Source organism: Euleptes europaea, chromosome 7 (genome assembly GCF_029931775.1).
Source record: "Euleptes europaea isolate rEulEur1 chromosome 7, rEulEur1.hap1, whole genome shotgun sequence".
NCBI classification, from domain to species: Eukaryota; Metazoa; Chordata; class Lepidosauria; order Squamata; family Sphaerodactylidae; genus Euleptes; species Euleptes europaea.
The window spans coordinates 6775811-6799303 of NC_079318.1; the positions used below are offsets into that span (position 1 = coordinate 6775811).

At 45.8% G+C, this 23493-nt stretch overlaps 1 protein-coding gene across 6 annotated transcripts in view; it reads left to right on the forward strand.

The window, feature by feature from the left end:
* Nucleotides 1-18368, forward strand: part of UTRN (utrophin) — a 760310-nt gene extending 741942 nt beyond the window's left edge. For all 6 annotated transcript variants that reach the window (XM_056853742.1, XM_056853743.1, XM_056853744.1 and 3 more), the window contains one exon: nucleotides 17746-18368. In XM_056853742.1, the coding sequence (XP_056709720.1) occupies nucleotides 17746-17768 (23 nt within the window). In that variant the 3' untranslated portion in view covers nucleotides 17769-18368. The remainder of the gene's footprint in view (nucleotides 1-17745) is intronic.
* Nucleotides 18369-23493: the final 5125 nt, after the last annotated feature.

Consider the following 23493-nt stretch of genomic DNA (forward strand, 5'->3'; position numbering starts at 1 on the left):
CTCTCGGTGGCTTTCAGTACTGTTGATCATAGTATCCTTCTGGATTGCCTTTTGGGAATGGGGGTGGGAAGCACTGTTCTGCAGCGGTTCTGGTCCTACTTTGAGGGTAGGTTTCAGAGTGTGGTGCTGGGGTGGGCTGCTGCTCTGTCCCCTGGCCTCTGGGGTTCCCCAAGGTTCCATCTTGTCCCCCATGCTTTTCAACATCTATGTGAAACCTCTGTGAGAGGTCCTCTGGAGAGTTGGGCTGAGTTGCCACCTATATGCAGATGATACTCAGCTCTATCTTGCGCAGCCAGCGGGTCTCAGGGAGGCTGTGGAAACCATAAACAGGTGCCTGGAGGCAGTTTTGGAATGGATGTGAGTTAACAAGCTGGAACTTATTTCCAGCAAAATGCCAGCAGGTGAAGCCTTTTTTGTTTTGTTTGGCGTACCCCAATAATGGTTATTGGCTGTCCTGTCTGGTTCTGGTGTTGTTTATGTTTTATTGAATTATTTTATACTTTTAATGTTTTTAATTGTTCAAATGTTTTAATGGTTTTGTGCACTGCCTTGGGCACTCTGACCAGGTGGAATATTTAAAATATTTTAAATAATAATAAATAACAACATGTTAACAGGGCTACTCATGAAGCCTTTTCATAATGGAGGTCAGCACCTCTTCCTTGTTTCACCATACCAGTGATATAAAGTATCACAAATATCCTATTGGATTGATGCAATTGTTCATGCAATTAGTCTTGGAGAAATTAATTGTATTTTAAAAAAGACCTTGGTGCACTTCCCCACCATGCAAATATATACATTATGATAAGTTTAACTCAGGTGTTTTTAATTATTGGATCATAAGAGTGATTTTGACATTAAAATGTGCCATAATGCTTGAATATCGGGAAGTAAAGAATGTACCGTATCTTATGGCGACAGGGCCCTTTAACCACTGAGCTGATCTTACAGCCATGATTAATGAGTATTTAAATATCTAGTGTACTGTAGTGTAGTAGTTAGAATGTCGTATAGGATCTGGGAGACAGGTTCAAATGTTCACTCTGTCATGGAAGCTTGCTGCATGCTCAGCCTAACCTACCTCACAGGGTTGTTGCGAAGATAGCATGGATGAGAGGAGAACAGTATAAACTGCTTTGGGCCTCCATTAGGGAGAAAGGCAGGGTATTAATGAAACAAGTAAATAAATAAATAATAGTTCTAGTCATCCCTCAGTGAACAGAGGCCAAAGTAAAGCCATGTCAGAGCTGAAACTGTTTTTTCTTTTTATAAAAAGGTGTTGATTTTTTGTTGCCAGTGATTTCACTCCATTACCCCATTTTTTGAGACTGGTTGTTCCAAACAGTGTTTTTCTGCTTTGAACTTGGCATCACAATGATGCCAGACACATTTTTATTTTTAGGGTTGATAGCAACTGCAAATTGGACAATGAGCTTCTAATTACTTTATCTAGTACATGGACAAGTAGCAGCTAAAATACTTCGATGTCCTTAAATTTATAGTTCCAGCACAGACATGGAAAGACGTGAGTAGAAGAACAGAGTAGAAGAAATATACATCTATCAGCCATAGATTCTAAAGGCATGGAAACATCCCACAGAAATAGGACCAAGAGTGCTTTGTATCTTATTTATTCCACTGGAATGATTGATTACAGCTCTTAATTGTTCATTCATTTTCCATTCAGGAAGACTGATAAGAACTCCGACAATTGTTCCCTCTTGCTTGCTTGTATTTAAATCAGTCCTTGTATTTAAAACAGAATACTGTGCAGATTTCTTCTTTACAGAGAAGTCGTTTTGGATAACTGTTGTTGTGATCATTTTAAACCTTTGTTTTGTGATATTAAATAGGAAGGAAAAACTACATTTTCAATTGTTCGTAGTTCAGTAACAACTTTGTACTGCTTCCTCTGCAGTGGCCATAAAAGTAAATACGTTGTCCATTTATAAAAGCTGAGGCTTTTAAGGTGCATAATCTTATGCAAAGTTCTAAGATAAAATCAAATTATATTATGTTGTCCAGCCTCTGCTGAACTTTATTAAACATTCCCTTTATCTCTCATGTGTGTTTTCCTCCTCTTTGAGGAAGTATAGCACACAGGAAACACTTTATATACAACTAGAAAGCAAATTACAATCTGGTTTGTTTGAACTGATCCCTGGGGTCTGGGGCTAGCTGCAGATAAATGCCCATCTCCCACTTCTAATTCAGATTTGAGGGTCTGATTCTAAACTAGCACAGCTGTTTGAGGTCATTAGATGAATATTTATCAGCTTCAGTTATAAATTGCAAATCTTCTATACTGTGGTAAAGGGCAAGCTACATTTTATTTCAGGTGTCCATTAAAGCAAATGACCTCGGAAAAGCTTCACATGCAATCTTTAATTTTTATTTATTTAAAATTTTTATATCCCACTGTTCTCCAGATTAACACAACCCAAAGAAACTTAGATAATTAAAACCAGCCAAAATCTTTCACAGAAATACAGGACAAATAAAAAGAAAAGAGCAAGCCATTACTCATAATACTCACCTCCACTATTTGGCCATTAGGAGCATATCAGAAAAGCTCCGCTATATAGAGCTTCCTGAATCTTATCATTGTTGGGGTCTACCTCACATCCTGTACAATACAGCCAAAGCAGCCTCCAAGAATGCCTGAAGTGAGCAGAAACAGTTCTCAATGACCTGAGCTGAGGAACTACTACTAATCCCTGGTCTGATGGTCAGAGCTGCCATTCAGCACATATGGGTGGAGGCAGTCCTGCAGGTATGAGGGAGTTCCAAGTTACAAAGAGCTTTATGGGTTAACACCAGCACAGCGTTCAACATGGAAGCAAACTGACAGTCTAGTGATCTTAAATTGGAGTAATAAGTTTAAAACTTTTAATGCCTCTCTGGTCTTGCTGCCAGAGTCTGCACCTGTTGTAGCTTGCATGTTGTCTTTAAGGGCAGTGAGTTACAATAGTCCAGTCTCAAGAGTTTTGTAGCGTGGATTAGCATGGCCAGGTGAGCTGGATCTGAAAAGGAACATTTTCTGTTCCAGAAGAAGTTGAAAAAAAAGGCACTTTTGCCGCTTGGTTTACCTTCTTTTCCAGCAGAACAGACCCAACAGAATCCCAGAGCTCTTAACTCTGTTGATGATTGGCTCTACCATCCAAGGAGAGTAGCATAGTTCCCTCCAGAATCCCAGCCAGCATTACCTCCCTCTTATCGTAATTCAGTATGTTCTTCCTCAGCCTCTCAACCACAACTTTTAGACACTGTCCTAAAATGTAGACAGGTGCTTCTGAAGGATTATTCTATGTGATGTATAGCTGGATGTTATTAGTGTATTGATGACAACCCACTCCAAAGTTTTGGATGCTCTGAATTCTATTTCAGATTTACATTTTTATGTTTTACTGCTATTTCATTATACCTAATGGAATGGCAGCAAGCTCCTCCTGCAAGCATCAGAATTCACCTTATTAATCATCGTAGTTCTGTTGTATTGATTGCAGTGGTGAAACTGTGCTTTCTGGCAACAAAATCCTTTCAGGGATAGGACCATCGCTCAATGCATGCAGAAGGTTTCTGGTTCCAATGCATGACACCTCAAAAGGATCAGGCACTAGGGGATCTGAAACACTGGAGAACCAGTGCCAATCAGACAGTACTCTGGCTGTGTATCAGCCAACTTCATGTGTTCATATCTTGTTTGAACATGTTAAAAGTTTTTGGATCCAAAATCTGAGAACTTGCTTTCTGACTGTGTGTGTAAACACCCATCAAGTCACAGCCGACTTACAGCAACCCAGTAGGGTTTTCAAGGCAAGATACTAACAGAGGTAATTTGCCATTGCTCTTCTCAGCATAGCGACCTGGGTATTCCTTGGTGGTCTCCCATCCAAGTACTAACCAGGTTACGTGGTTGAGAACTGTCATTATGCTCCGCGCTGCTGGCAATGCTGGACACGTCCTTTGAGGCCAGGCAGTTCTCAACCCTGCTTAACTTCTGAGATCTGATGAGATGAATCTAGCCAGGGCCATCCAGGTCAGGGCACTTTCTGACTACCTGTATGCTTTTGCCTTTTTAAAGAACACATCAGGCTGATGTCATTCTGTATGGAAATTGTTTTCTCCTTTATGTTCTTGTCCTGCTCCTGCAGGCCCAGTCATGGCCGCAGGGCTCTTCTGGCCGAGAGTGGACTCCCGGCAATGGTCCGTGGGCGGGCAAACCGCCCAAAAAGCTCCAGTACCGCAAGAAGTCCCAGACACACCAGGTCCTTCTCTCTCCTCAGGCAAGGTTGGCAGTAGCCCAGGGAAGAGGGAGGAGCCGCTGCTAACAACCGAGGAAGCGCAGGGGACCCAAGAGCCACGCAAACTCCCCGACACCGCCGCTTCAGGCACGGGAGCCCCGCCCACCACCAAACAGCTGACAGGCGGTAGGGCAAGGCCGGGGCGCCCGAGCAACGTGCAGTTGCATGTGGGCTGCTAGGGGGCTGAAGGAAGCCATGGCCCTTTGTAGATTGTGGGAGGGTGGAGTCAGGGGAGGGTGCCAAGGGAGGGATTTGGCTGGCTGGTTGGCTGTTTAAGGCCAGATGGGAGGCCGGGGCAAGGCCGGGGCGCCCGAGCAACGTGCAGTTGCATGTGGGCGGCTAGGGGGCTGAAGGAAGCCATGGCCCTTTGCAGATTGTGGGAGGGTGAAGTCAGGGGAGGGTGCCAAGGGAGGGATTTGGCTGGCTGGTTGGCTGTTTAAGGCCAGATGGGAGGCTGGGGCAAGGCCGGGGCGCCCGAGCAACGTGCAGTTGCATGTGGGCGGCTAGGGGGCTGAAGGAAGCCATGGCCCTTTGTAGTTTGTGGGAGGGTGGAGTCAGGGGAGGAGCCAAGGGAGGGATTTGGCTGGCTGGTTGGCTGTTTAAGGCCAGATGGGAGGCCGGGGCAAGGCCGGGGCGCCCGAGCAACGTGCAGTTGCATGTGGGCGGCTAGGGGGCTGAAGAAAGCCATGGCCCTTTGTAGATTGTGGAAGGGTGGAGTCAGGGGAGGAGCCAAGGGAGGGATTTGGCTGGCTGGTTGGCTGTTTAAGGCCAGATGGAGGCCGGGGAGGAAAAGCCACTGATTGCTAGAGCTCCTGGCATCCACCGAGTGTCAGCCCTTGGCCCACAGAACCAGAAATCACCACAAAGTCATATAGAGTCCAAACAGATGGCTTTTACTGGTCAATTAGGCATACAGTGCAAACGAATAAAATGACAGCTATGAGAGGCTCACTAGCTGGGAGATATTATAAGGCAGGAAAAGCGGGTGATTACACGTACAGGCTGAATACAGTTTCCCAGGAGCTGGGTTCCCAGGCCTAGGTATGCGACCTTGGGGGGCAGACAATACAACGCAGAGACAGAGGCAATAACGAAACCGAGATAGCAGCCTGACATTCTGCTCCCCTCAAGGCCCCCTCCCAGTTCGCAAGGGGGCTGGCCGATCTGGGTAAGCAATGTGAAAGGCGTCGACGAGGTCGGGGGCGGAGACATCCCGTGCGCGTACCCATTCGTCATAGGCAGGGGGGAAATGTTTCCAACGGACCAAGTATTGCAGGTTGCCATGGTGAACACGGGAGTCAAGGATCTTGGAGACTTCGAAGTGTTCCTCCCCCCCCACCATGATGGGTTGCGCAGGAGGTGGGTCCGGATGCCACTGTGGAGAAGCAACATGGGGTTTGAGGAGGCTAATGTGGAAAACAGGATGCACACGCCTCAAGGATTTGGGGAGAGCCAGTTCCACCGTGACAGGGTTTATGACCCGGGTGATGGGGAAAGGGCCAATGTATTTAGCACTGAGCTTATGGCACGGTTGGGTGGAACGGAGATTTTTGGTGGAAAGGTAAACCAAAGTACCCACTTGCAGATCACCCCCGGGGGAGCGATGTTTGTCAGCTTGTGCTTTGTATTTACGTTTGGCTCGGTCGAGGTTGCTAACGAGCCAGGGCCAAGTGGTACGGAGGGCGTGTGCCCAGGAGGCAATGTCGGGGTTCCCCTCCCCCTCTATATCATCTGTAGGAGCGATGGGACTGAAATCTTGTCCATACACAGCAAAAAATGGGCTAAAACCTGTGGATTGATGCATGGCATTATTGTAGGCATATTCTGCTAAAGGTAACAGTTCTACCCAGTTATCCTGGTGGTAGTTAACATAACAGCGTAAATAACATTCAAGTACAGCATTGACACGTTCAGTTTGACCATCAGTTTGAGGATGGTATGCACTAGACAACCCTTGTTCCACTCCCACCAACTTGAGGAAAGCTTTCCAAAACTTAGAAACGAAACCACTGCCGCGGTCACAAATTATCTTACGCGGAAACGAATGTAAACGAAAGATATGCGTCACGAAGAGGCGGGCCAGTTTCTGAGCAGAGGGAATCCCTGCGCATGGAATTAAATGTATTTGCTTAGAAAACAAATCAGTAACAACCCACAACACAGTTTTACCCCCACTGAGAGGGAGATCAGTCATGAAGTCCATAGCAATCACTTCCCAAGGTTTGCTGGGCGTTTCAAGAGGTTGTAGCAGTCCCGGGGGTTTGCCCTGCGATCGTTTCGCAGCGGCACAAACGGGACAGCTGCGGATGAAGGAGTCAATGTCGGAACGCATTCCCCCCCACCAGAACTGTCTGCGCAATAAGTGAAGGGTTTTCAGAAACCCAAAGTGCCCAGCTGTTTTGGCTCCATGGGCTAAATGTAAAACGTCCTTTCGGAGAGCCTTGGGGACATACAATTTCGAGTCCTTGTACCAGGATCCTCCTTGTTCCAAAACACCAGGGGGTAGGGTATGAGCGGAACGTTCTAAAAGGCACTGGTCCCGAAGGACAGTTAAAAAGGACTCGGAGATGGGGATTTTGGAGGGGGCCCCCCCGTCGGCCATGGAGATCTTAGAAACAGTTATGGGGCTAGTGCTTACGTGCGGCGGCGCGCAGACTGCAGGCGGCTGGGCGGTCGGAGGGGTAGGAAGGGCGGGAACTCCGGTTTGTTGCGGTGGCGGCTGGGCAGCCGGTTGAGCTGGCGGAAGTTGTACGTTGGGTAAGGTGTGCTGATGCTGGGATCGAGTTTGTACAGCCAGCATAGGTAGAGCCCCACGTTGCATAGGGGTGAACAGAGAATTGGTGGGTCTTTCGAGTTTTACCGGATATTGTGGTAAACGGGAGAGGGCATCCGCAAGAACGTTCTGTTTCCCAGGGACGTGCTTCAGGGTGAAACGGAACTGCGCAAAGAACTCCGCCCACCGTTGTTGTTTCGCTGATAGCTTATGGGACCCCGTGAGGGCAGCTAGATTTTTGTGATCGGTCCAAACCTCAAAGGGGACTTTAGACCCTTCCAAGAATTGTCGCCATAGAGTCAGAGCATGATGAACTGCGGAGGCCTCTTTCTCCCAGATGGGCCAGTTTAATTGAGCGTGCGCAAATTTTTTTGAAAAGTAAGCGCAAGGGTGAAGAAGACCATCCGGTCCTTGCTGGAGGAGAGCCCCTCCCATGGCTACATCGGAAGCATCGACTTGCACAATGAACATTTGATTTGGGTCTGGGTGCTGTAGCACCGGCTCCGAAGTGAAGAGGCGTTTGAGGGCCAGAAAGGCGGCTTGGCATTGCTCAGTCCATAGGATTTTCGCGGAGGGCAAGGCAGCCGAGCTTACTTTTCCCTTAGTTTTCAGTAGGTCCGTAATGGGTAGAGCCACCTGGGCGAAGTTAGGGATGAATCCTCGATAGAAGTTTGCAAATCCCAGAAATTGCTGTACTTGCTTCCGGTTGGTGGGGGGAGTCCAATCGAGGACGGCTTGGACTTTGGCGGGGTCCATGCGAAGACCTTGGTGGGAGATGATGTATCCCAAAAACGTGAGTTTGCTTTGGTGAAATTCGCACTTAGCAAGTTTTGCGAAAAGTTGATGGTTGCGCAGGCGTTGCAGAACTTCCCTGACCAGAGCCACATGCTCGTCCATAGTTTTCGAATAAATGAGAATGTCATCTAAGTAGACCACCACCCCACGATATAGAAGGTCATGTAGGATTTCATTGATGAGTTGCATGAAGACCCCCGGGGCCCCTTTTAATCCGAACGGCATCACAAGGAATTCATACATTCCGAAACAGCTAGAGAAGGCAGTGAGGTGCTCATCCCCTTCGCGGATACGGACTCGGTAGTAAGCTTCCACCAAGTCTAATTTAGAGAACACACGGCCTTCCTGTAATTGTCCCAAAATATCGGATATTAATGGGATAGGATAGGCATTGGTCTGGGTAACCGCATTGAGCTTTCTGAAGTCAATGCACAGGCGAAGGTCGCCCTCTTTTTTCCGGACGAAAAACGCGGGGGCCGAGTTTGGGGCATTCGAAGGGCGAATGAACCCTCTGGCGAGGTTTTTGTCCAAAAAGTCCCGGAGGACAGTGCGCTCGGAAGCGCTCATAGGGTAAATCTTACTCTTGGTTAATGTGCAGTCCTTTACCACTTCAATCGCACAGTCTGAGGCCCGGTGGGGGGGTAAGGCATCACATTCCTTAAGGTCGAAGACATCTTCAAAGTCCCGGTACACAGCGGGTAGAGCCGGTGGTGCTGGGGCAGTAGAGGTTAATGCTGGAACGGGCGGATATAGCAGAGCAAAGTTTTGCCGATGCTGGCCGCAGGTGGGACTAGCGAAGGAGATAGTGTTTGTTTCCCAATCAATACTGGGACTATGTCCTTTAATCCAGTTAATTCCCAAGACCACTTCAAATCGGATAGGGGCTATAGTGAAGTCTATTTGTTCCCAGTGGGAACCAATTCCCATTGCCACCCCTATGGTGCGGTGATCAACTGGACCCCCCTGGAAATGGCTTCCGTCCATTTGGGCAAATTGGACGGGGGCGGGTAAAGCCTCAGAGTCGGCTCTGAGTGCAGCAAAAGTGGCTTCGCTTATGAGAGTGCGACAGCAACCGGAGTCAATTAGTGCTTTGACGGGGATTTGTGGGCCACCGTTAAGTTGCTGTAAAACTGCATCCACGTAGACGGTGGAGTCCACGTCTTTAATTTTGGTAGGAGCATTCGGTTTGATAGGAAGATCCTGAGAGGTCTGTGGAGACGCTCCATTCACCACAGACCGGAGCCGTTTTTTGACAAGTCGAGGGGAGATTCCAGGTTTAAGGCTGGAGAAATCCAAGGATTTTCCTCATCCGAAGAGGGAAAATCGTCCCCCAATGGGGCACTTGTAATCCGAGACCCGGCGGGGTCGTTGGTAGTAGGCAGGGAGGCTGGGTCCCCGGCATGGAGTGCAGAGGGTGTGGGTCTTCCCGGAGCTGCGCTGCGGGTGGCCGCGGTGCCTCTGCGTGGTGGACGACCTCGGGCGCGGGTTGTCGTGCTGGGACGAAATATTTCCTGGCGGCGTGGGCAAACGGCTGCAAAGTGGCCCATTTCTCCGCAAGTAAGACAGGCACCCCTCTGAAATCGGGCTTCACGTTCCTGGGGCGGACGTGGGGGATTTCGTGGGACGAGCAGTGGTGCCTTGGGTTGAGGCTTTTGGGTGCCTTTTTCCTTGTGCTTTTGACGGACGAGAGAAATGAAGCGTCGGCGGCTTTCCACTTCCTCGGCTAATAGGATCCAGTCTTCGAGGGTATCGGGATTGCCTCGCATGTAAGACCAGTTCAGAATGTCAGGATGCAAGGCTTCCCTGAAATGATGGATCAGGGTGGTCTCGGGCCAACCTACAATTTTACTTGCCAGTCGTTGAAATTCATCGGCAAATTCTCGAACTGTAGCAGAGCCTTGTTTTAATTGTAAGAGTTCCGTTTTGGCTCTTTCCCCCAGGAAGGGGTCCTCAAACCTCCTTCTCAGGGCAGTCATGAAGTTGTTGAGGGAACGAATAGCACGAGAGCGGGTGTCAAACTGGAGGACCATCCAGTCAGCCGCTTTACCTGTCAGAAGGGAAGCTACGTAACGCACCCGGCTGTCTTCCGTGGGGAAAAGTTGTCCTTGTTCTCGCATATAACTGTCCACTTGATGCAAGAAACAAGGCAAAGTCTCGAGAGATCCGTCATACGTAGTCCTCAATTTGAGTTGCTTCCAAGGGCCGGGCGCAGGTTGACCCGGTTGCACGGGTGGTCCGGGCGGAGGGACAACAGGAGCTCCAGGAGGCAAGGGTGGAGCAGGCACATTAGCGGGTGGTTGCACGGGTGGTCCGGGCGGAGGAGCAACAGGAGCTCCAGGAGGCAAGGGTGGAGCAGGCACATTAGCGGGTGGCTGTACGGGTACCCCCTGACCCGGTATCGGAACGGGCTGTCTCAGAGCTATCAGGGTTTGTTGTAATTGCCTGTTCTCCTGAAGCATACGTTCCATTACGTCTTGGAGTTGATCAACACGGTCGGAGAGCTCCCGATTCTGGGCTCTTAAGAAATGAGCCTCCTCACTTGGGCCACCAGTAAGATGAGGCTTACTGGTCCGGAAGCTTGTGGCCCATTGAGAGCTATCCCCATATAAATCCTCGTCTTCAGACTCTTCTGAGTCTCGACGTCGGTCAGCCAAACGGCGTGCGCGTTGAGTCGCGCGCGGCGGGACAAACGCCGGGGAAAAGGACAGACCTGATAGCCCTAGTACATTGCCCTTAGGGCGCGTGTCCACGTTCGCCTGATTCCTAATCCTTGCTGCAGCCGCCCTGGCTGCTTCCGCAGCCTCTCTCTCTCTTGCGACCTTAGCCGCTTCGGCGGCTTGCTGATCCGCAAGAACTTTGGCGTTCTCAAGTCTCAGGGCAGTCTCTGCCGTAATGCGCGGCAAAAGTTCTGTCTCCAGGAGTGAGAGTATGGGGTCGGGTTCCCCGCCCAGCAGAGGTTGTACTCGAACCGCCAGTGCGGGTGCCTCGGCTCCGAAGGTCGAGGTCAAAACTTGAGCCAAGGTGGCTACCGGGGTGTCCTTTGTACATTCCACAAGGAGACGAGCGGTGCTAATAGCGACTCGCTTGGCCTCAGCCTGACAGCTGGCTGCATCCGGGATCAGGGAAAAACCCTCCGGTGGGGCTCCCGCCATGGTAGAAAGAGTTTCTCGAGAAATAAGATTATCCAAAAGTCCAGTTAATATTTGTAAATCCTCAGTCGCCAATCGGGCATCGTCCAGTAATTGATCCAAGTCCTGAAGATCTAGACGAGCATCAGTATCCTCCGACGTTAACATCCAGAGACGTCCTTTAAGAGATTGCCACTGTTTCTGTACCAGTCCCCTCAAGCGGCAAACCTCTCGGGTCGTCCGGAAAAGTTCAGCGATTAAGTCTTGTAACAGAGTAGGATCCTCAGAGAAGGGCTCCAGGGTGTAGATCACCTGGAGAGCTGCATAGCTCCCATCCAAGTGGCAGGCGAACCCCCCTGGGCTCCAGCCTGGCTAGTAGAATGGTGAAGAGATAGCTGTCATAATGTCAGCCCTTGGCCCACAGAACCAGAAATCACCACAAAGTCATATAGAGTCCAAACAGATGGCTTTTACTGGTCAATTAGGCATACAGTGCAAACGAATAAAATGACAGCTATGAGAGGCTCACTAGCTGGGAGATATTATAAGGCAGGAAAAGCGGGTGATTACACGTACAGGCTGAATACAGTTTCCCAGGAGCTGGGTTCCCAGGCCTAGGTATGCGACCTTGGGGGGCAGACAATACAACGCAGAGACAGAGGCAATAACGAAACCGAGATAGCAGCCTGACACCGAGGGACAGTTGAGTTCAGACTCCCCCTCGGACTGCTCTGAGGCCGAGGAAACTCCCTTGGCCTCAGGCCTGGCCTCAAAGGACTGGTCCAGCATTGCCAGCAGCGCGGAGCATAATGACAGTTCTCAACCACTTAAGTTCTGAATTACTGTGATTCCTTGTGGCTGCAATACCAAGGATTGTGAAATAGTGAATCTAATGTGAAATCTACTGCCTTACATAAATTTTGTTAAAAACTTCAGATTTCAGTAAAATTAAAAGCTGTGATGGCAGTTATTGCTCCCTCCTCCTCCCCCTCAGCCTGCTGGCCTACCCACCACCTTCTTGGCTCATGCAGCGGTTCAGAATTAGACATAAGACAAGTGGGGATCTGCAATGAACTTGTAGGGAAGGGGCATCCCATTCCCCCTGTTTTTTTTTCATCTTCCCCACACCTTTTCTGGCACTCTTTTTTTCAACCTCCACCACTTCACTCACTCACCCCAATCCCGTCTTTCAACCCTTTCTCTGCTGCTGTCTGGCGGGGGGGGGGGGGCGGGGAGTTAATAGCGATTATTCCCACCGCCACCTCCAGCTTTGCCAGGTTGGTATGGGGGAAGCTACTGTGCTCCCCCCAACAACAGCTCCTGCACCCATCTCACAGCTTTGCCAGCTTAGTGGGAAGGAGGTGACTCCCACACACCCCTCCACTGTTGTAAGCTTGGGGAGCAGTGACGACTCCTCCCCCTGCTACCTGCATCTTTGCCAGCTGGGGGGGGGTAGTGTCAACTTCTCCGTTCTCCTGCCCTCCTCCTCCTCCTCCTCATACTGTGGCAGCGTCTGCAATGGCACAGCTCTCACTATCTGCTGCTGCCAAGGGCAGGCTGGTGCAGTTCTTGCAGGCTACCATCACTGAGGGCAGGCCCAGAGGAGGTTGCTGCTGCTGCTGCTGCTTTCGTTGGCCCCATGTCAGGCCTTTGCCTCTGTAGTGCTGCCGGAGCCTGGCATTCCTTCAAGGCCGAAAGCTAGCCGCTGGCAAGATTAAGTTCTCAGGCTCAGATGCTATGTTATGTCTTTGATGCTGTCTCTCTGTGAAGCCTTATCTCCCGTTACTATGGTAGAGTCCTTCTCTTTGCTGAGAAGCAGTCGCTTCTGTAAATTCATCTTTTAGCGCTTATTAAATTAGCATTGCTTTGGAACACACCTGCCTGAGCGTGTTTGATTTACAAGATGCTAGGGATGGACGCCTGAGCTGACACCCCAGAGTATTTATCACAGGCCCCCGCCAAGGGCAGGCCTGGGTTAGCTCTCGCAGGACTCCACTGTAGACAGAGGAGGTAAGTGGTTTGGGGGGATTTAACCCCCTCCCATGTAATTTTTTTTTACAGGTATCAGATTTTTCTGCAAACCTGGGGAGGGGGGTCCCCCAAATTTGGAGAAAGCTTGTGATAAATGTAGCTTCCCACAAAAACCTAAAAAAATGTAATAGAAGTAAAATCCCTCAGGAAGACCTAGCAAGAACCAATCACTATTGGCTGGGGGAGTTTCGCGGTCGGACAAGAATACCGCCCCTTTTGCTGCCTGCCTGCCTATAGTCTTGGCACTTCTCTCCCTCCGTCCCGGAGGCTAGCGGGCAGACAGGTGGCACGCCTTCCCTGCCCCTCGCCCGGGATGGGCCTTGGAGCTGGGCCCACACCTCCAAGCCCAGGGGGACGTCGGACGGACGGCTCCAGGGGAGACTGGTGGGCCACGCCATGTGCGCGTCGCGCGCTGGGGGTGGTGGTGACTGCAGCTTGGTCTAGGGCATCTGGACCCGTGGGGGGGATGTTCAAGGGAAGGGGCTGTTGGCCCCTCTACCCCAGCGGGGAGGGGGTATTTTTGAGAATTCGGATGGGAAAAATGTGCATCCTGAGAGCTGAAAACCCAAGGCAAAACTCCCTCCTATCACTCTTCTGAAGAGGGGCAGCCAGTCTGCTCTGGGTCTCCCTCCTCTCTCTCTCGATGAACTGGGGCTGGATCATGGCCGGCGCGCAAACCAGGGGCCTTCTTTCCTCTCCCCCCCGCCATGCACACTGGCTGGATCGGGGCCGGCGAGCAAGCCAGGAGCCCTCCTCTCTCTCACGATGCACTAGGCCGGATCAGGGCCGGCGCGCAAGCCAGGGGCCTTCTTTCCTCTCCCCCCCCCCCCCGCCATGCACACTGGCTGGATCGGGGCCGGCGAGCAAGCCAGGAGCCCTCCTCTCTCTCCCGATGCACTGGCTTTAATGCAAGAGGTTTACAGTGGCCATTTATGCACTGGAGGTTTTTCCTTGGATTTCCTCTAGATGCACCCTTTTCCCATCCAAATTCTCAACACTCAACAGTCAGCCCCTAAGAAGAGTTTTGAGAATTAGGATTGGGAAAATGTGCATCTAGAGAGCGGCAAATCCAAGGCACACCTTGGATCCAAGGCACACCTCTTGGCACATGGATGCAATTCCTGCCCCCCCCCCAATCCTGTCTTTCATTAAAAGGCAATGGGTTCCACACCTATGGAAAATAGAGGGAAGCTTTGAGGAAAGCGCTGCCTTGCCCCCCCCCCCAATGTGGAATCTGACTGTTCCAAAAGCAGAACAGAGCGAGGGTGGAAGAAAAATGGAGGAGACCAGAGGGACTGGTGGTTGTTTTTTGCACTGGGGCTGGTGAACTGCACGTGGTAATCTGCTGTGCGGAGTTGGGGCGAAGTTGGGGGCAGGCATAAACAATGAGCTTGTTGGAAGGGGAGGCCTCCTGCAAAAGGGACAGACCAAACCATTGTCAAATACAGCGTGCTTTGTTCCCATGAAAAACCAAAACTACAGATAATTGATGGGGATAAATCGCCGCCATGAAAAAACATTTAAATCAGGTTTTTTATTGGTCCATGGCAAAAGAGAAGCAAAATCTACCGTGAAAAATGCCCCATTGACAACCTTTTAGATATGGGCTGCGGAGCTTTCATGAGAACCAAGATTCGTTCAAATCTGGGGTGTAATCCTGCACCCCTTCCCGATCCTACACAGTGGATTGGGAAACAGGATTTCTCCTGCTGCCCACGAAGTGCGGTTTGACCCCCAGTTTTGCCGAGAGAGCCATCGTGCGACTCTTGGAATCCTGGATGAGGTCCCGTCTGGCTTGAGGAGGAACCATTGCCGTGAACGTCTTTCTTGGAATTTAGGCTCAGCTCTCCCCTATCTATCACCATCTAAGCAACGATATTTAAGCAAGAATACCTACTCTTCTAAAATCTGAGTAAGTAACAAGAACTCTTTTGTTTTACCTGAAATTGGAAGCTTTGAAGGAGTGGAAAAAATATCTACAGAATCCAAATCCTCCCATCTGAGTTTTGGTTGACTCTGTGACATTTAAAAACATTCGATAAGCCGACAGGATCCTAATCAAATTGATCGGTGGATAGACACAACCATCGGGACTATTTGAATGACGGTATAGCCACCAATCAGAAATCCTGAAGTGTAAGGAGGAGGGACGAGCAGATTCCCCCCCCCATTTCCGGGAGGAGGCTTTTCTGAGTAAACAAATTCCTTTGCCACGTCTTACCCGGAAGTATCAGCTATCGTCTGCCATCGTGAGAATACTACGGGATTTGAGATCGGATGTGTGGCATTGTGTAACTGGCAAATACTTCCCCAGTTCCTAGGCAAAAGGAAGGAGGCAGACGTGCAACTTTTTACTTTACCCACCGCAACATCATTTTACAACTCAACATATTCCTGTCTGGATCTTACAAATTAAACTTCAATTAACCACCAGAAGTGGCAACCATGGAAAGTGAGATTAAATGCATGGATCGTCTCTTCTCTCTGACAAACGACGCCTATGAACTTGCTATTCGGAAATTGGATGAAATTCTGGGAGATCTTAAGGACATTAAAGTTCGGATTATGACAATGAGATCTGAGATGAGAGAAGGAAGCTCCCCAAATGATAAACCATTAAATGAAGAATTAAACACTGCAAAGGAGATGGAGAGCTACGAAGGATTTCCGAAGGATATATACCTGCAAGAAGAAACTGAATCTACCCGACTGATAACCATGGAGATGAATGTAAGCGACTTGGATTTTTGGTTGTATGTACTACCTGATTAACTTTTCAAAGTTAACTGGGAGAACTTAAAAGGGCAAACAGCTGGAAACACCGGGATTTTTCTCTTCGCCTTGGGGATGGAAGAAAATCTGTTGCAGATTCACTATCTTACATCAATTTTTACAGAGGGAACTGCATTAACAACTTCCATGGATGCCCTTCATCGTTCAAAGCTTTTGGGAAAGAGAGGAAGATGTTGGAAATTTAAGATAAAGAGATGGGGTCAAAGGGCTTAGTTTTTTGGGGGGACTTAATTAAAAAGGTCTGATTAAACTGTTTGGCTTTGATAAAAACAGCATAATTAATGACATTAACATAATTGACAGTTATTAGATATGTGGGAGAAACGGAGAAATTAGAATATTCATTTCTAAAGGAGGTTAAAAATGTTACATATTATCTAATCCATTTTTGTTTCTATTTTTTACATCTGTTCCTTTTTTCTTTTTGTTTTTTTACTCTTTATTTTAAAATAGGTAAATGAAATAGTAAATGTTTATAAATGTTTGTAATAATAGGATTAGAATTTTAAACAAAGGAGATAACAAATAAATGATAAGATTGAGGGAGGTGTAGGGGAAGTCTTTATATTTTATTTTTTATTATCTATATATGGATGTATTTTCAACAATTATTAATTAGAATCTATACTTTGATGTTTACTTGTATTGATTGTTGAATACTTTGTTTGATTGCTATAGAAAAATAATTAAAAAATTATTTAAAAAAGAGTTTAAGGTTTTCTGTGCACAGTTCATCTTACATTAGCATTCAAAACATTATACATCTTTTCAATGCACAATTTTACCACATGTTAGTAGCCATAATAGAAGCAAATGAAATGAAAATATAATCTAGAACCATTAATGTAACGTGATTGTGCAACCCCGGGAGCATTATGCCAGCATACTGACATAAAATATCTGAAGATTAAAATGGTTGTTTAAATATTTGAGATTTAAGGAGTGGCAAGGTAAAACACAAAATATTCTTAAACTGCTAGTCAGCTATTTTTCAGTATCATGTTTCAAATATGAATTGATTTTTAATTTTAATTCTTAAATTCTTCCCTTTTACTGCAAATAATTACTCTGTTTTTTTACAGCAAATCTTGCTGGGAGACCACAGGTATGATGTGCATTAATATATATATATTTAACTTTCTCATCACCCTGCAAGCAAAAGTTTGGGCACCGCAATTTAAGAAAGATGTAGACAAGCTGGAACATGTCCAGAGGAGGGCAACAAAGATGGTGAAGGGTCTGGAGACCAAATCCTATGAGGAAAGGTTGAAGGAGCTGGGTATGTTTAGAGGAGAAGACTGAAAGGGGATATGATAACCATCTTCAAGTACTTGAAGGGCTGTCATATAGAGGATCATGCCGAGTTGTTTTCTGTTTCCCCAGAGGGTCAACCAGAACCAACGGGTTGAAATTAAATCAAAAGAGTTTCCGTCTAGACATTAGGAAGAATTTTCTAACAGAGCGGTTCCTCAGTGGAACAGGCTTCCTCGGGAGGTGGTAAGCTCTCCTTCCCTGGAGGTTTTAAAGAAGAGGTTAGATGGCCATCTGTCAGCAATGCTGATTCTATTACCTTAAGCAGATGGTGAGAGGGAGGGCATCTTGACCTTCTTCTGGGCATGGAGTAGGGGTCACTGGGGGTATGGAGGGGCGGAAGCAGTTGTGAATTTCCTGCATTGTGCAGGGGGGTGGACAGGATGACCCTGGTGGTCCCTTCCAACTCTATGAATCATGGTTAAGCCCTTGTCCTATATATATAAGCTTCTGTAAAATGTGCTGTAATACTTTTAGCCATTTATTTACTGTACCCAACATGAAACTCTGCTGGAATTCGAGTCTTAAATATTTATTTGGGGTGATAACACATCTAAGGACACCTGTGGATAGTAATACTATACCTATTTTTTCCCCTTAAATTCAGGCAATGTGAAGTTTTCAGTCTGAAGACAGCTTATTCTTCCTGATGTCAAATACAGCCCTTTTTCTACAAATACCAATATAAAGTTCCAGTAATCAGATGGCTGCATGGTATCTTGTAACATACTGTTTAGCTCTGTGTGTTTTTACTTCAAATAGGAAAACACTTGAACTACCCAAAGATAAGGATGTTGTGGGTTTTTTAATATATGTGTGTTTTCCCTCTTCCTTCCCTCTCTATGCAACTGTAAATTAACAAACAGTGGAGTATTTGGAAATGGTTATACATATGTCATTGATTTGTATAATATACAGCGTCAGGAATGGGGGTGGGGTTTATATCCATTCTTTTTTATATTGCTGCAGTGAATTGCATACATAGTTTGGAGCAAAGCATTACATTTATACATTCCTTTCAGCTTTTTGCATTTACAATTTTTAGTACATTCTTTTCTGACACATATACTGCTCTGCACCAGTTTATTTATACACTAGTCTAATAGTATTCATTTCAGAATGTGAACAAATATCAGTTTCTCATAACCATACTATTAGTATTTAACAAAAATCATTTATAGCCATCTATGAGTACACGCTCCAGCTAACAAGACATTCAGCTACAATAACCACTGGCACTAAAATGGTGTGCTAATGAATTCTTTTCCCCTACTGAATGCAGAAGGATATGTTTTCCCCCAGATTTTATTTGGCTTGTAATGTGAGTTAAAGTTCATTTGGATGTTATTTAATTTAGCCATTCTGAATCTATGTGATGTTGGCTATCTGCACAGGAAAGGCAATGGTCTAGTTTTGTGCCAAATTTTGTCAAGCCTTTTTGTTATATCATCAAATGCAAAGGCCCGGATTTGCAATAATTTGATTCTGCTTATAGAAATGTGTATAACTTGAGGCTTAGTCTCCTGTATTACGAAAATGTTTTGTCCTCATATCACAAAGGTTGTTTGGAAAATTTCAGCCTTGTGTGCATTTTTAAATGGCTTCCTTAACGTACATGTTTAAAAGCAGGGAAATTATGGAGAAGATCGGCCACAGCCGATGAGAAGGTATTCGGCACTGTTCCTTCACCACTGAGTGTGTAGATTTGTGCAGGCGTTCGCTATCATTATAAAACTCATTTGCTCAGTAAGTTGCATTTGTGTAATATGCATCTTTTAACAATCTAAGTAGTACTCAAGAAATTCCTCTCTGGTTTTATTAACATTTATGCCCAGATATGAAGTGGAGAGAATTTAGATCAGGCCCAGTGTTTGGTTGTCTTCTGCAAGGGGAATGCCGAGTGGAGTATCCCACATCAATAATGAAATCAGAATAGGAACTATAGTCCAGGTGTAATGCTTACAGCTCCTGATGGTGTGCTAGTGTCACCGCTCAGTTTTCTCATTTCTGAAGTAGAGCTGGTAATGGCTACCTCTCAGAGTTGTTATGAGACATAATGTATGTTTAATACTCTAATGGTTCAAAGTGCTATATAAATGTTAAGTATTATTTTTTGCAGGGGAGGGAGTTTTGCCAAAAGCGGGGGAGAAACAGGAAGTTAATATGTGGATTTTTCATCTAGAAAGAAATATATTTTGGTATAGATATTTTGAGAAGGAAAACAGTTTTGCAGAAAAGGAAAGCCATGACCACCTTTCTACCTCAGACATTTCCCCCCCCCCTTTTTTTTTTCCTTTCTTTTTTTGTATTTAGTATTGGAAACAGCCCAATGTATTTGGGGGGGGGGCAGGTGTCTTCTCTTACTGGATTACATTGATGCAAAAATCAAAACAAGAGCCTATCCCTTTTAAAAATACTTAACAGCAAAGGTCTCAGTAATGGATTTGGTGGCTTTTTTATGATGACTGACGGGTTACATGACTTGTTTTCTGCCTGTGTTTGTATGCAAATTCTGTCCTCTTCTCTGCTGTCATGTAAAAACTACTCAAAAATTATATTGTAACATTCTCCCTCTGGGACACTGATAAATAAAAGAAATATGTTGCAGTAACATCTCAAAAAAGTTGTAGGTCTTTGTGTGTGTTGTGGTATTAAACTATTGCATTTCCCTTTTCTAAATTGGTTACATGGTCTGACTTTCACTCTGAATAAAATTAACTTTCAAGTGAGGGCTGTTTTGGTATTCTTCATCTTAGAAGTAAACAACATTTAGAAGCTTGTTTCCTGTGTAGGAGTGTTTCAGGCTTCAAGGTGCCTTTATGAAAATAAAATATGTAGCAGAAAAATATAGCTCAGTAAATCAGTGCATATTTTTGTGCCATTTTCCGTCTTCACCTATGCAGATTGCCAGCAATCAATCTTGGCTGATGGCAGATTTTAAATGCAAGTCACCAGTTGGTGAACTTGGTTTAAAGTATGCTATCAATACTGAAAATATGAATATATTAAACCCTTGTTCAATAGCAGAGCTGGAACATGATCTCTACATTCCACTAGCAGCCTTCATTTCTAACACACTGTTCTTCATTCTGGCAGGAAATACAATTTACAGCCAGTATGATTTTTAAACTTAACGTTAAATGCACTCAACTTTGCCTTAATCAGTTCTTAAAAGTACAGCAGTGATTTACAAGTATGCACCTTGTTTAAGTCCATATAAGTTTATATGCTAGAACAGAGTATGTTCATCAAGGAAATGCTTGGAAGTGGTACAGACATTCCTGTATAAACGGCTCATGTGAGAAATCTTGTAATATGAATAATGTAACTTTGATGCACAGAGTCATTGGTGATCACGCTGCCTACTTCTGTAATTGCAGAAATTGCAAAATATAGCTTTTCTAATTATGGAAGTAGTCACGATCAGCCATGCTTCCACCACGTCAGATGTGAATTAACACATGGAAAAACAGAAGGTGATATTCTAAAGGTACCATCAACACTGAATGAATTGCCTGATAACAAATAGTCTTATATTTTATCCCCTCAAAAGCTTTTATTTATTTTTATTTAAAATATGTATCTGTCACACAATGAGGATCCAAAGCAGATAAACAATAACTTCTATCACAATAGTTTTAAAATCCTTTTTTTAAAAAAGCCGTCTGGGATCAAACAACTTTAGGAACTCATGTCCTTAAAAACTCCCATGTGTCCTCTTAAACTGCTGTTTTGAACACATGAACACATGAAGCTGCCTTATACTGAATTAGACCCTTGGTCCATCAAACTCAGACAGGCAACAGCTCTCCAGGGTCTCAGGTAGAGGTCTTTCACATCACCTACTTGCCTAGTCCCTTTAACTGGAGATGCCAGGGATTGAACCTGGGACCTTCTGCATGCAAGGAGATGCTTTACAAACTGAGCCACAGCCTTACCTGAAAACCACTGAAGTGGGGGGGGCTTTACTCACACTCTCAGGTAGGTTGTTCCACATTACTGGGGCTGCAATACAGAGACCCCAAGGGAGAGTTCCAGTTGTACAGACCTTAGTACAGAAAACCACAGAGAGAATGATTACTGGAGCTGCTGCACAGTGTTATACAGGGAGATTGTAGTGTTTAAGTATGTGGGTTGTGGGACTTTGTTAAAGGTAAGTGCCAGTGTCTTGAACTGAACTGAGAAACATTTCAAAAATGTAAGGAACTTAAAAGAACGTATTTACTCCCAATAATACATGAACTGGTGCATTTTGAACTAATGGTAGTTTCTAGGTTGCAGCCCCATGTAGAGCACATTACAATAGCCAAGCCTTTAATTTCAGTCATTTCTGTCTTGACTTTTCCCTTGTTACTGGATGGCAGCTTCTTGAAGCTGAGTTAGATGACCATTGTATTTCATGATTAAACTTCACTTATGTGGAGTGGTCAGCTCTTGCCTGTTCTGCTTAACTCACTTCCTTTTGTCCTTCAAATACCCTCTGAAATAATTCTCAGACAAGGATTTACCAGACCATTTTGAGTTTTGCAGGACTAGTGGGCTGGTTACAAGCCAAAGGGATAGACACTTAGGCCAGCAAAATGGAGGCAGAACAGTCATGGAAACATGCTTGAAGAAAATATTACAGAAAACTAACCTAAAGCTAAGCAAGCTATTGTTTGCAACTCATAAGTAGTCACTGAAGAATCCTGTTAAGAATGATGAATATCATTATTTCAGATGGATGGACACTTGTTTAGCATTCAACTTAAAGGCCAGATTGGAATGTTCTTCGAAAATAAACTTTTCGCCCAGAAAATGTGGAAACCAGAAACATAAAAAAATTTCACCATTATCTTGTCAGACATTTCTAACTCATCCAAAAGGGATCCAGCTTTGCTCAATAATATGATGCCCATCTGAACTAGGATATCTTTCTAGTCCCTTCTAGGCAATAATAACAAAATGCCAAGGGATTCTGGCAACACAGAAGACAAAGCACCTGTTCTGCCTTCAGTCCTAACTCTCTTTGACAAATTTCACCAGACGGATGTGTCTCCAGCAGTACCAAGAAGTGATCAATCATGCCGCTAGCATGTTCTCAATAATGCAATAAGATGGGATGCCATTTCTGGCTTATATTTTTAACCAACAAAGCACACACAAGAGCGATTGAACATTACTGTGGGAAACTTACAGTTTGTTTATTTGTCATACATCTAAAACAAATGGAAGTTCAGTCATCTTGACAATGCAACTTCTATGGGCTTGTATTAAATTCTATCAAGTTCTGAAAATGTTTGTTCTCTTCGAAGAATCTATAAGGAAAATATTGTCCAGTATAAAGCTGGAATGCATTCAATGGGGAAAAAAAACAGATACCTCTGTGAGTCTTCCAACATCTGATTTTGAAGCTGCTGCAAACAAACGTTTCCTTTCCCTTAGACTTTGAGGCTAAGAACAGCAACTACCAGGTATTTGTTTATCTAAAATATTTTCATGCTGTTGTCCCACTTGAACAGGGTCCACAAGGGGGTGAACTAAACATGTAAACAATTAAAAAGTTAAAATGATAAAATAATTCAATTAAAAGCACATAAACATACAACACTAGAAGGAGGGCTAGTTAGCGTTATGGGGGTATTCCGGATGAAACAAAAAAGTGCTTTACCTGCTGGCAAAAACAGATGAATCTCTATGGGGAGGGAGTTCCAAAATTTTGGTGCCATGACCAAGAAGGCCCTTTTTTGGGTAGCCACCTGTCTAGCTTCAGATGGCTGAGGCCTCTGAAGATGACCAGAGTGGATGGTAGGTTCATATAGGAGGAGGCAATCCTTGAGATATGCTGGTCCCATATATGTACAGGGCTTTAAAGTTCAATACCAGCACCTCCAATTTAATCCAGAAGCAAAGTGGAAGCCTGTGTAGATGGAACAAGACTGGAGCGATATAGTCCCTTTGGTCAACACTCTGGCCACAGCATTCTGTACCAACTGTAGCTTCTGACAGTCTTCACATAGATCACATTGCAGCAATCTAATCTAGATTAGGCACCACAGTGGCTAGCTTTTTTCTGCCCAGGAAGGGCTGCAGCTGGCTCACCAGCTGAAGCTGGTGCAAAGCATCCCTGAATATACCTGCCACCTATTTATCCAACAGGAGGTCTGGGTCCACGAGCACCCCAACCTACAAACTCCTTTAAGGGGGAATGAAACTCCATCCAGAACAGGGAATAACCCATTTCCTGGGTCAGACCCTCCCCACACCAGGAGCACCTCTGTTTTGTCATAGGCCAAAGGCCAAGGGGCAGAGCAGCAGTTGCCCAGCACCACACTATGAAACCTACCCTTGAAGTAAGACTGGAACCTCTGCAAAA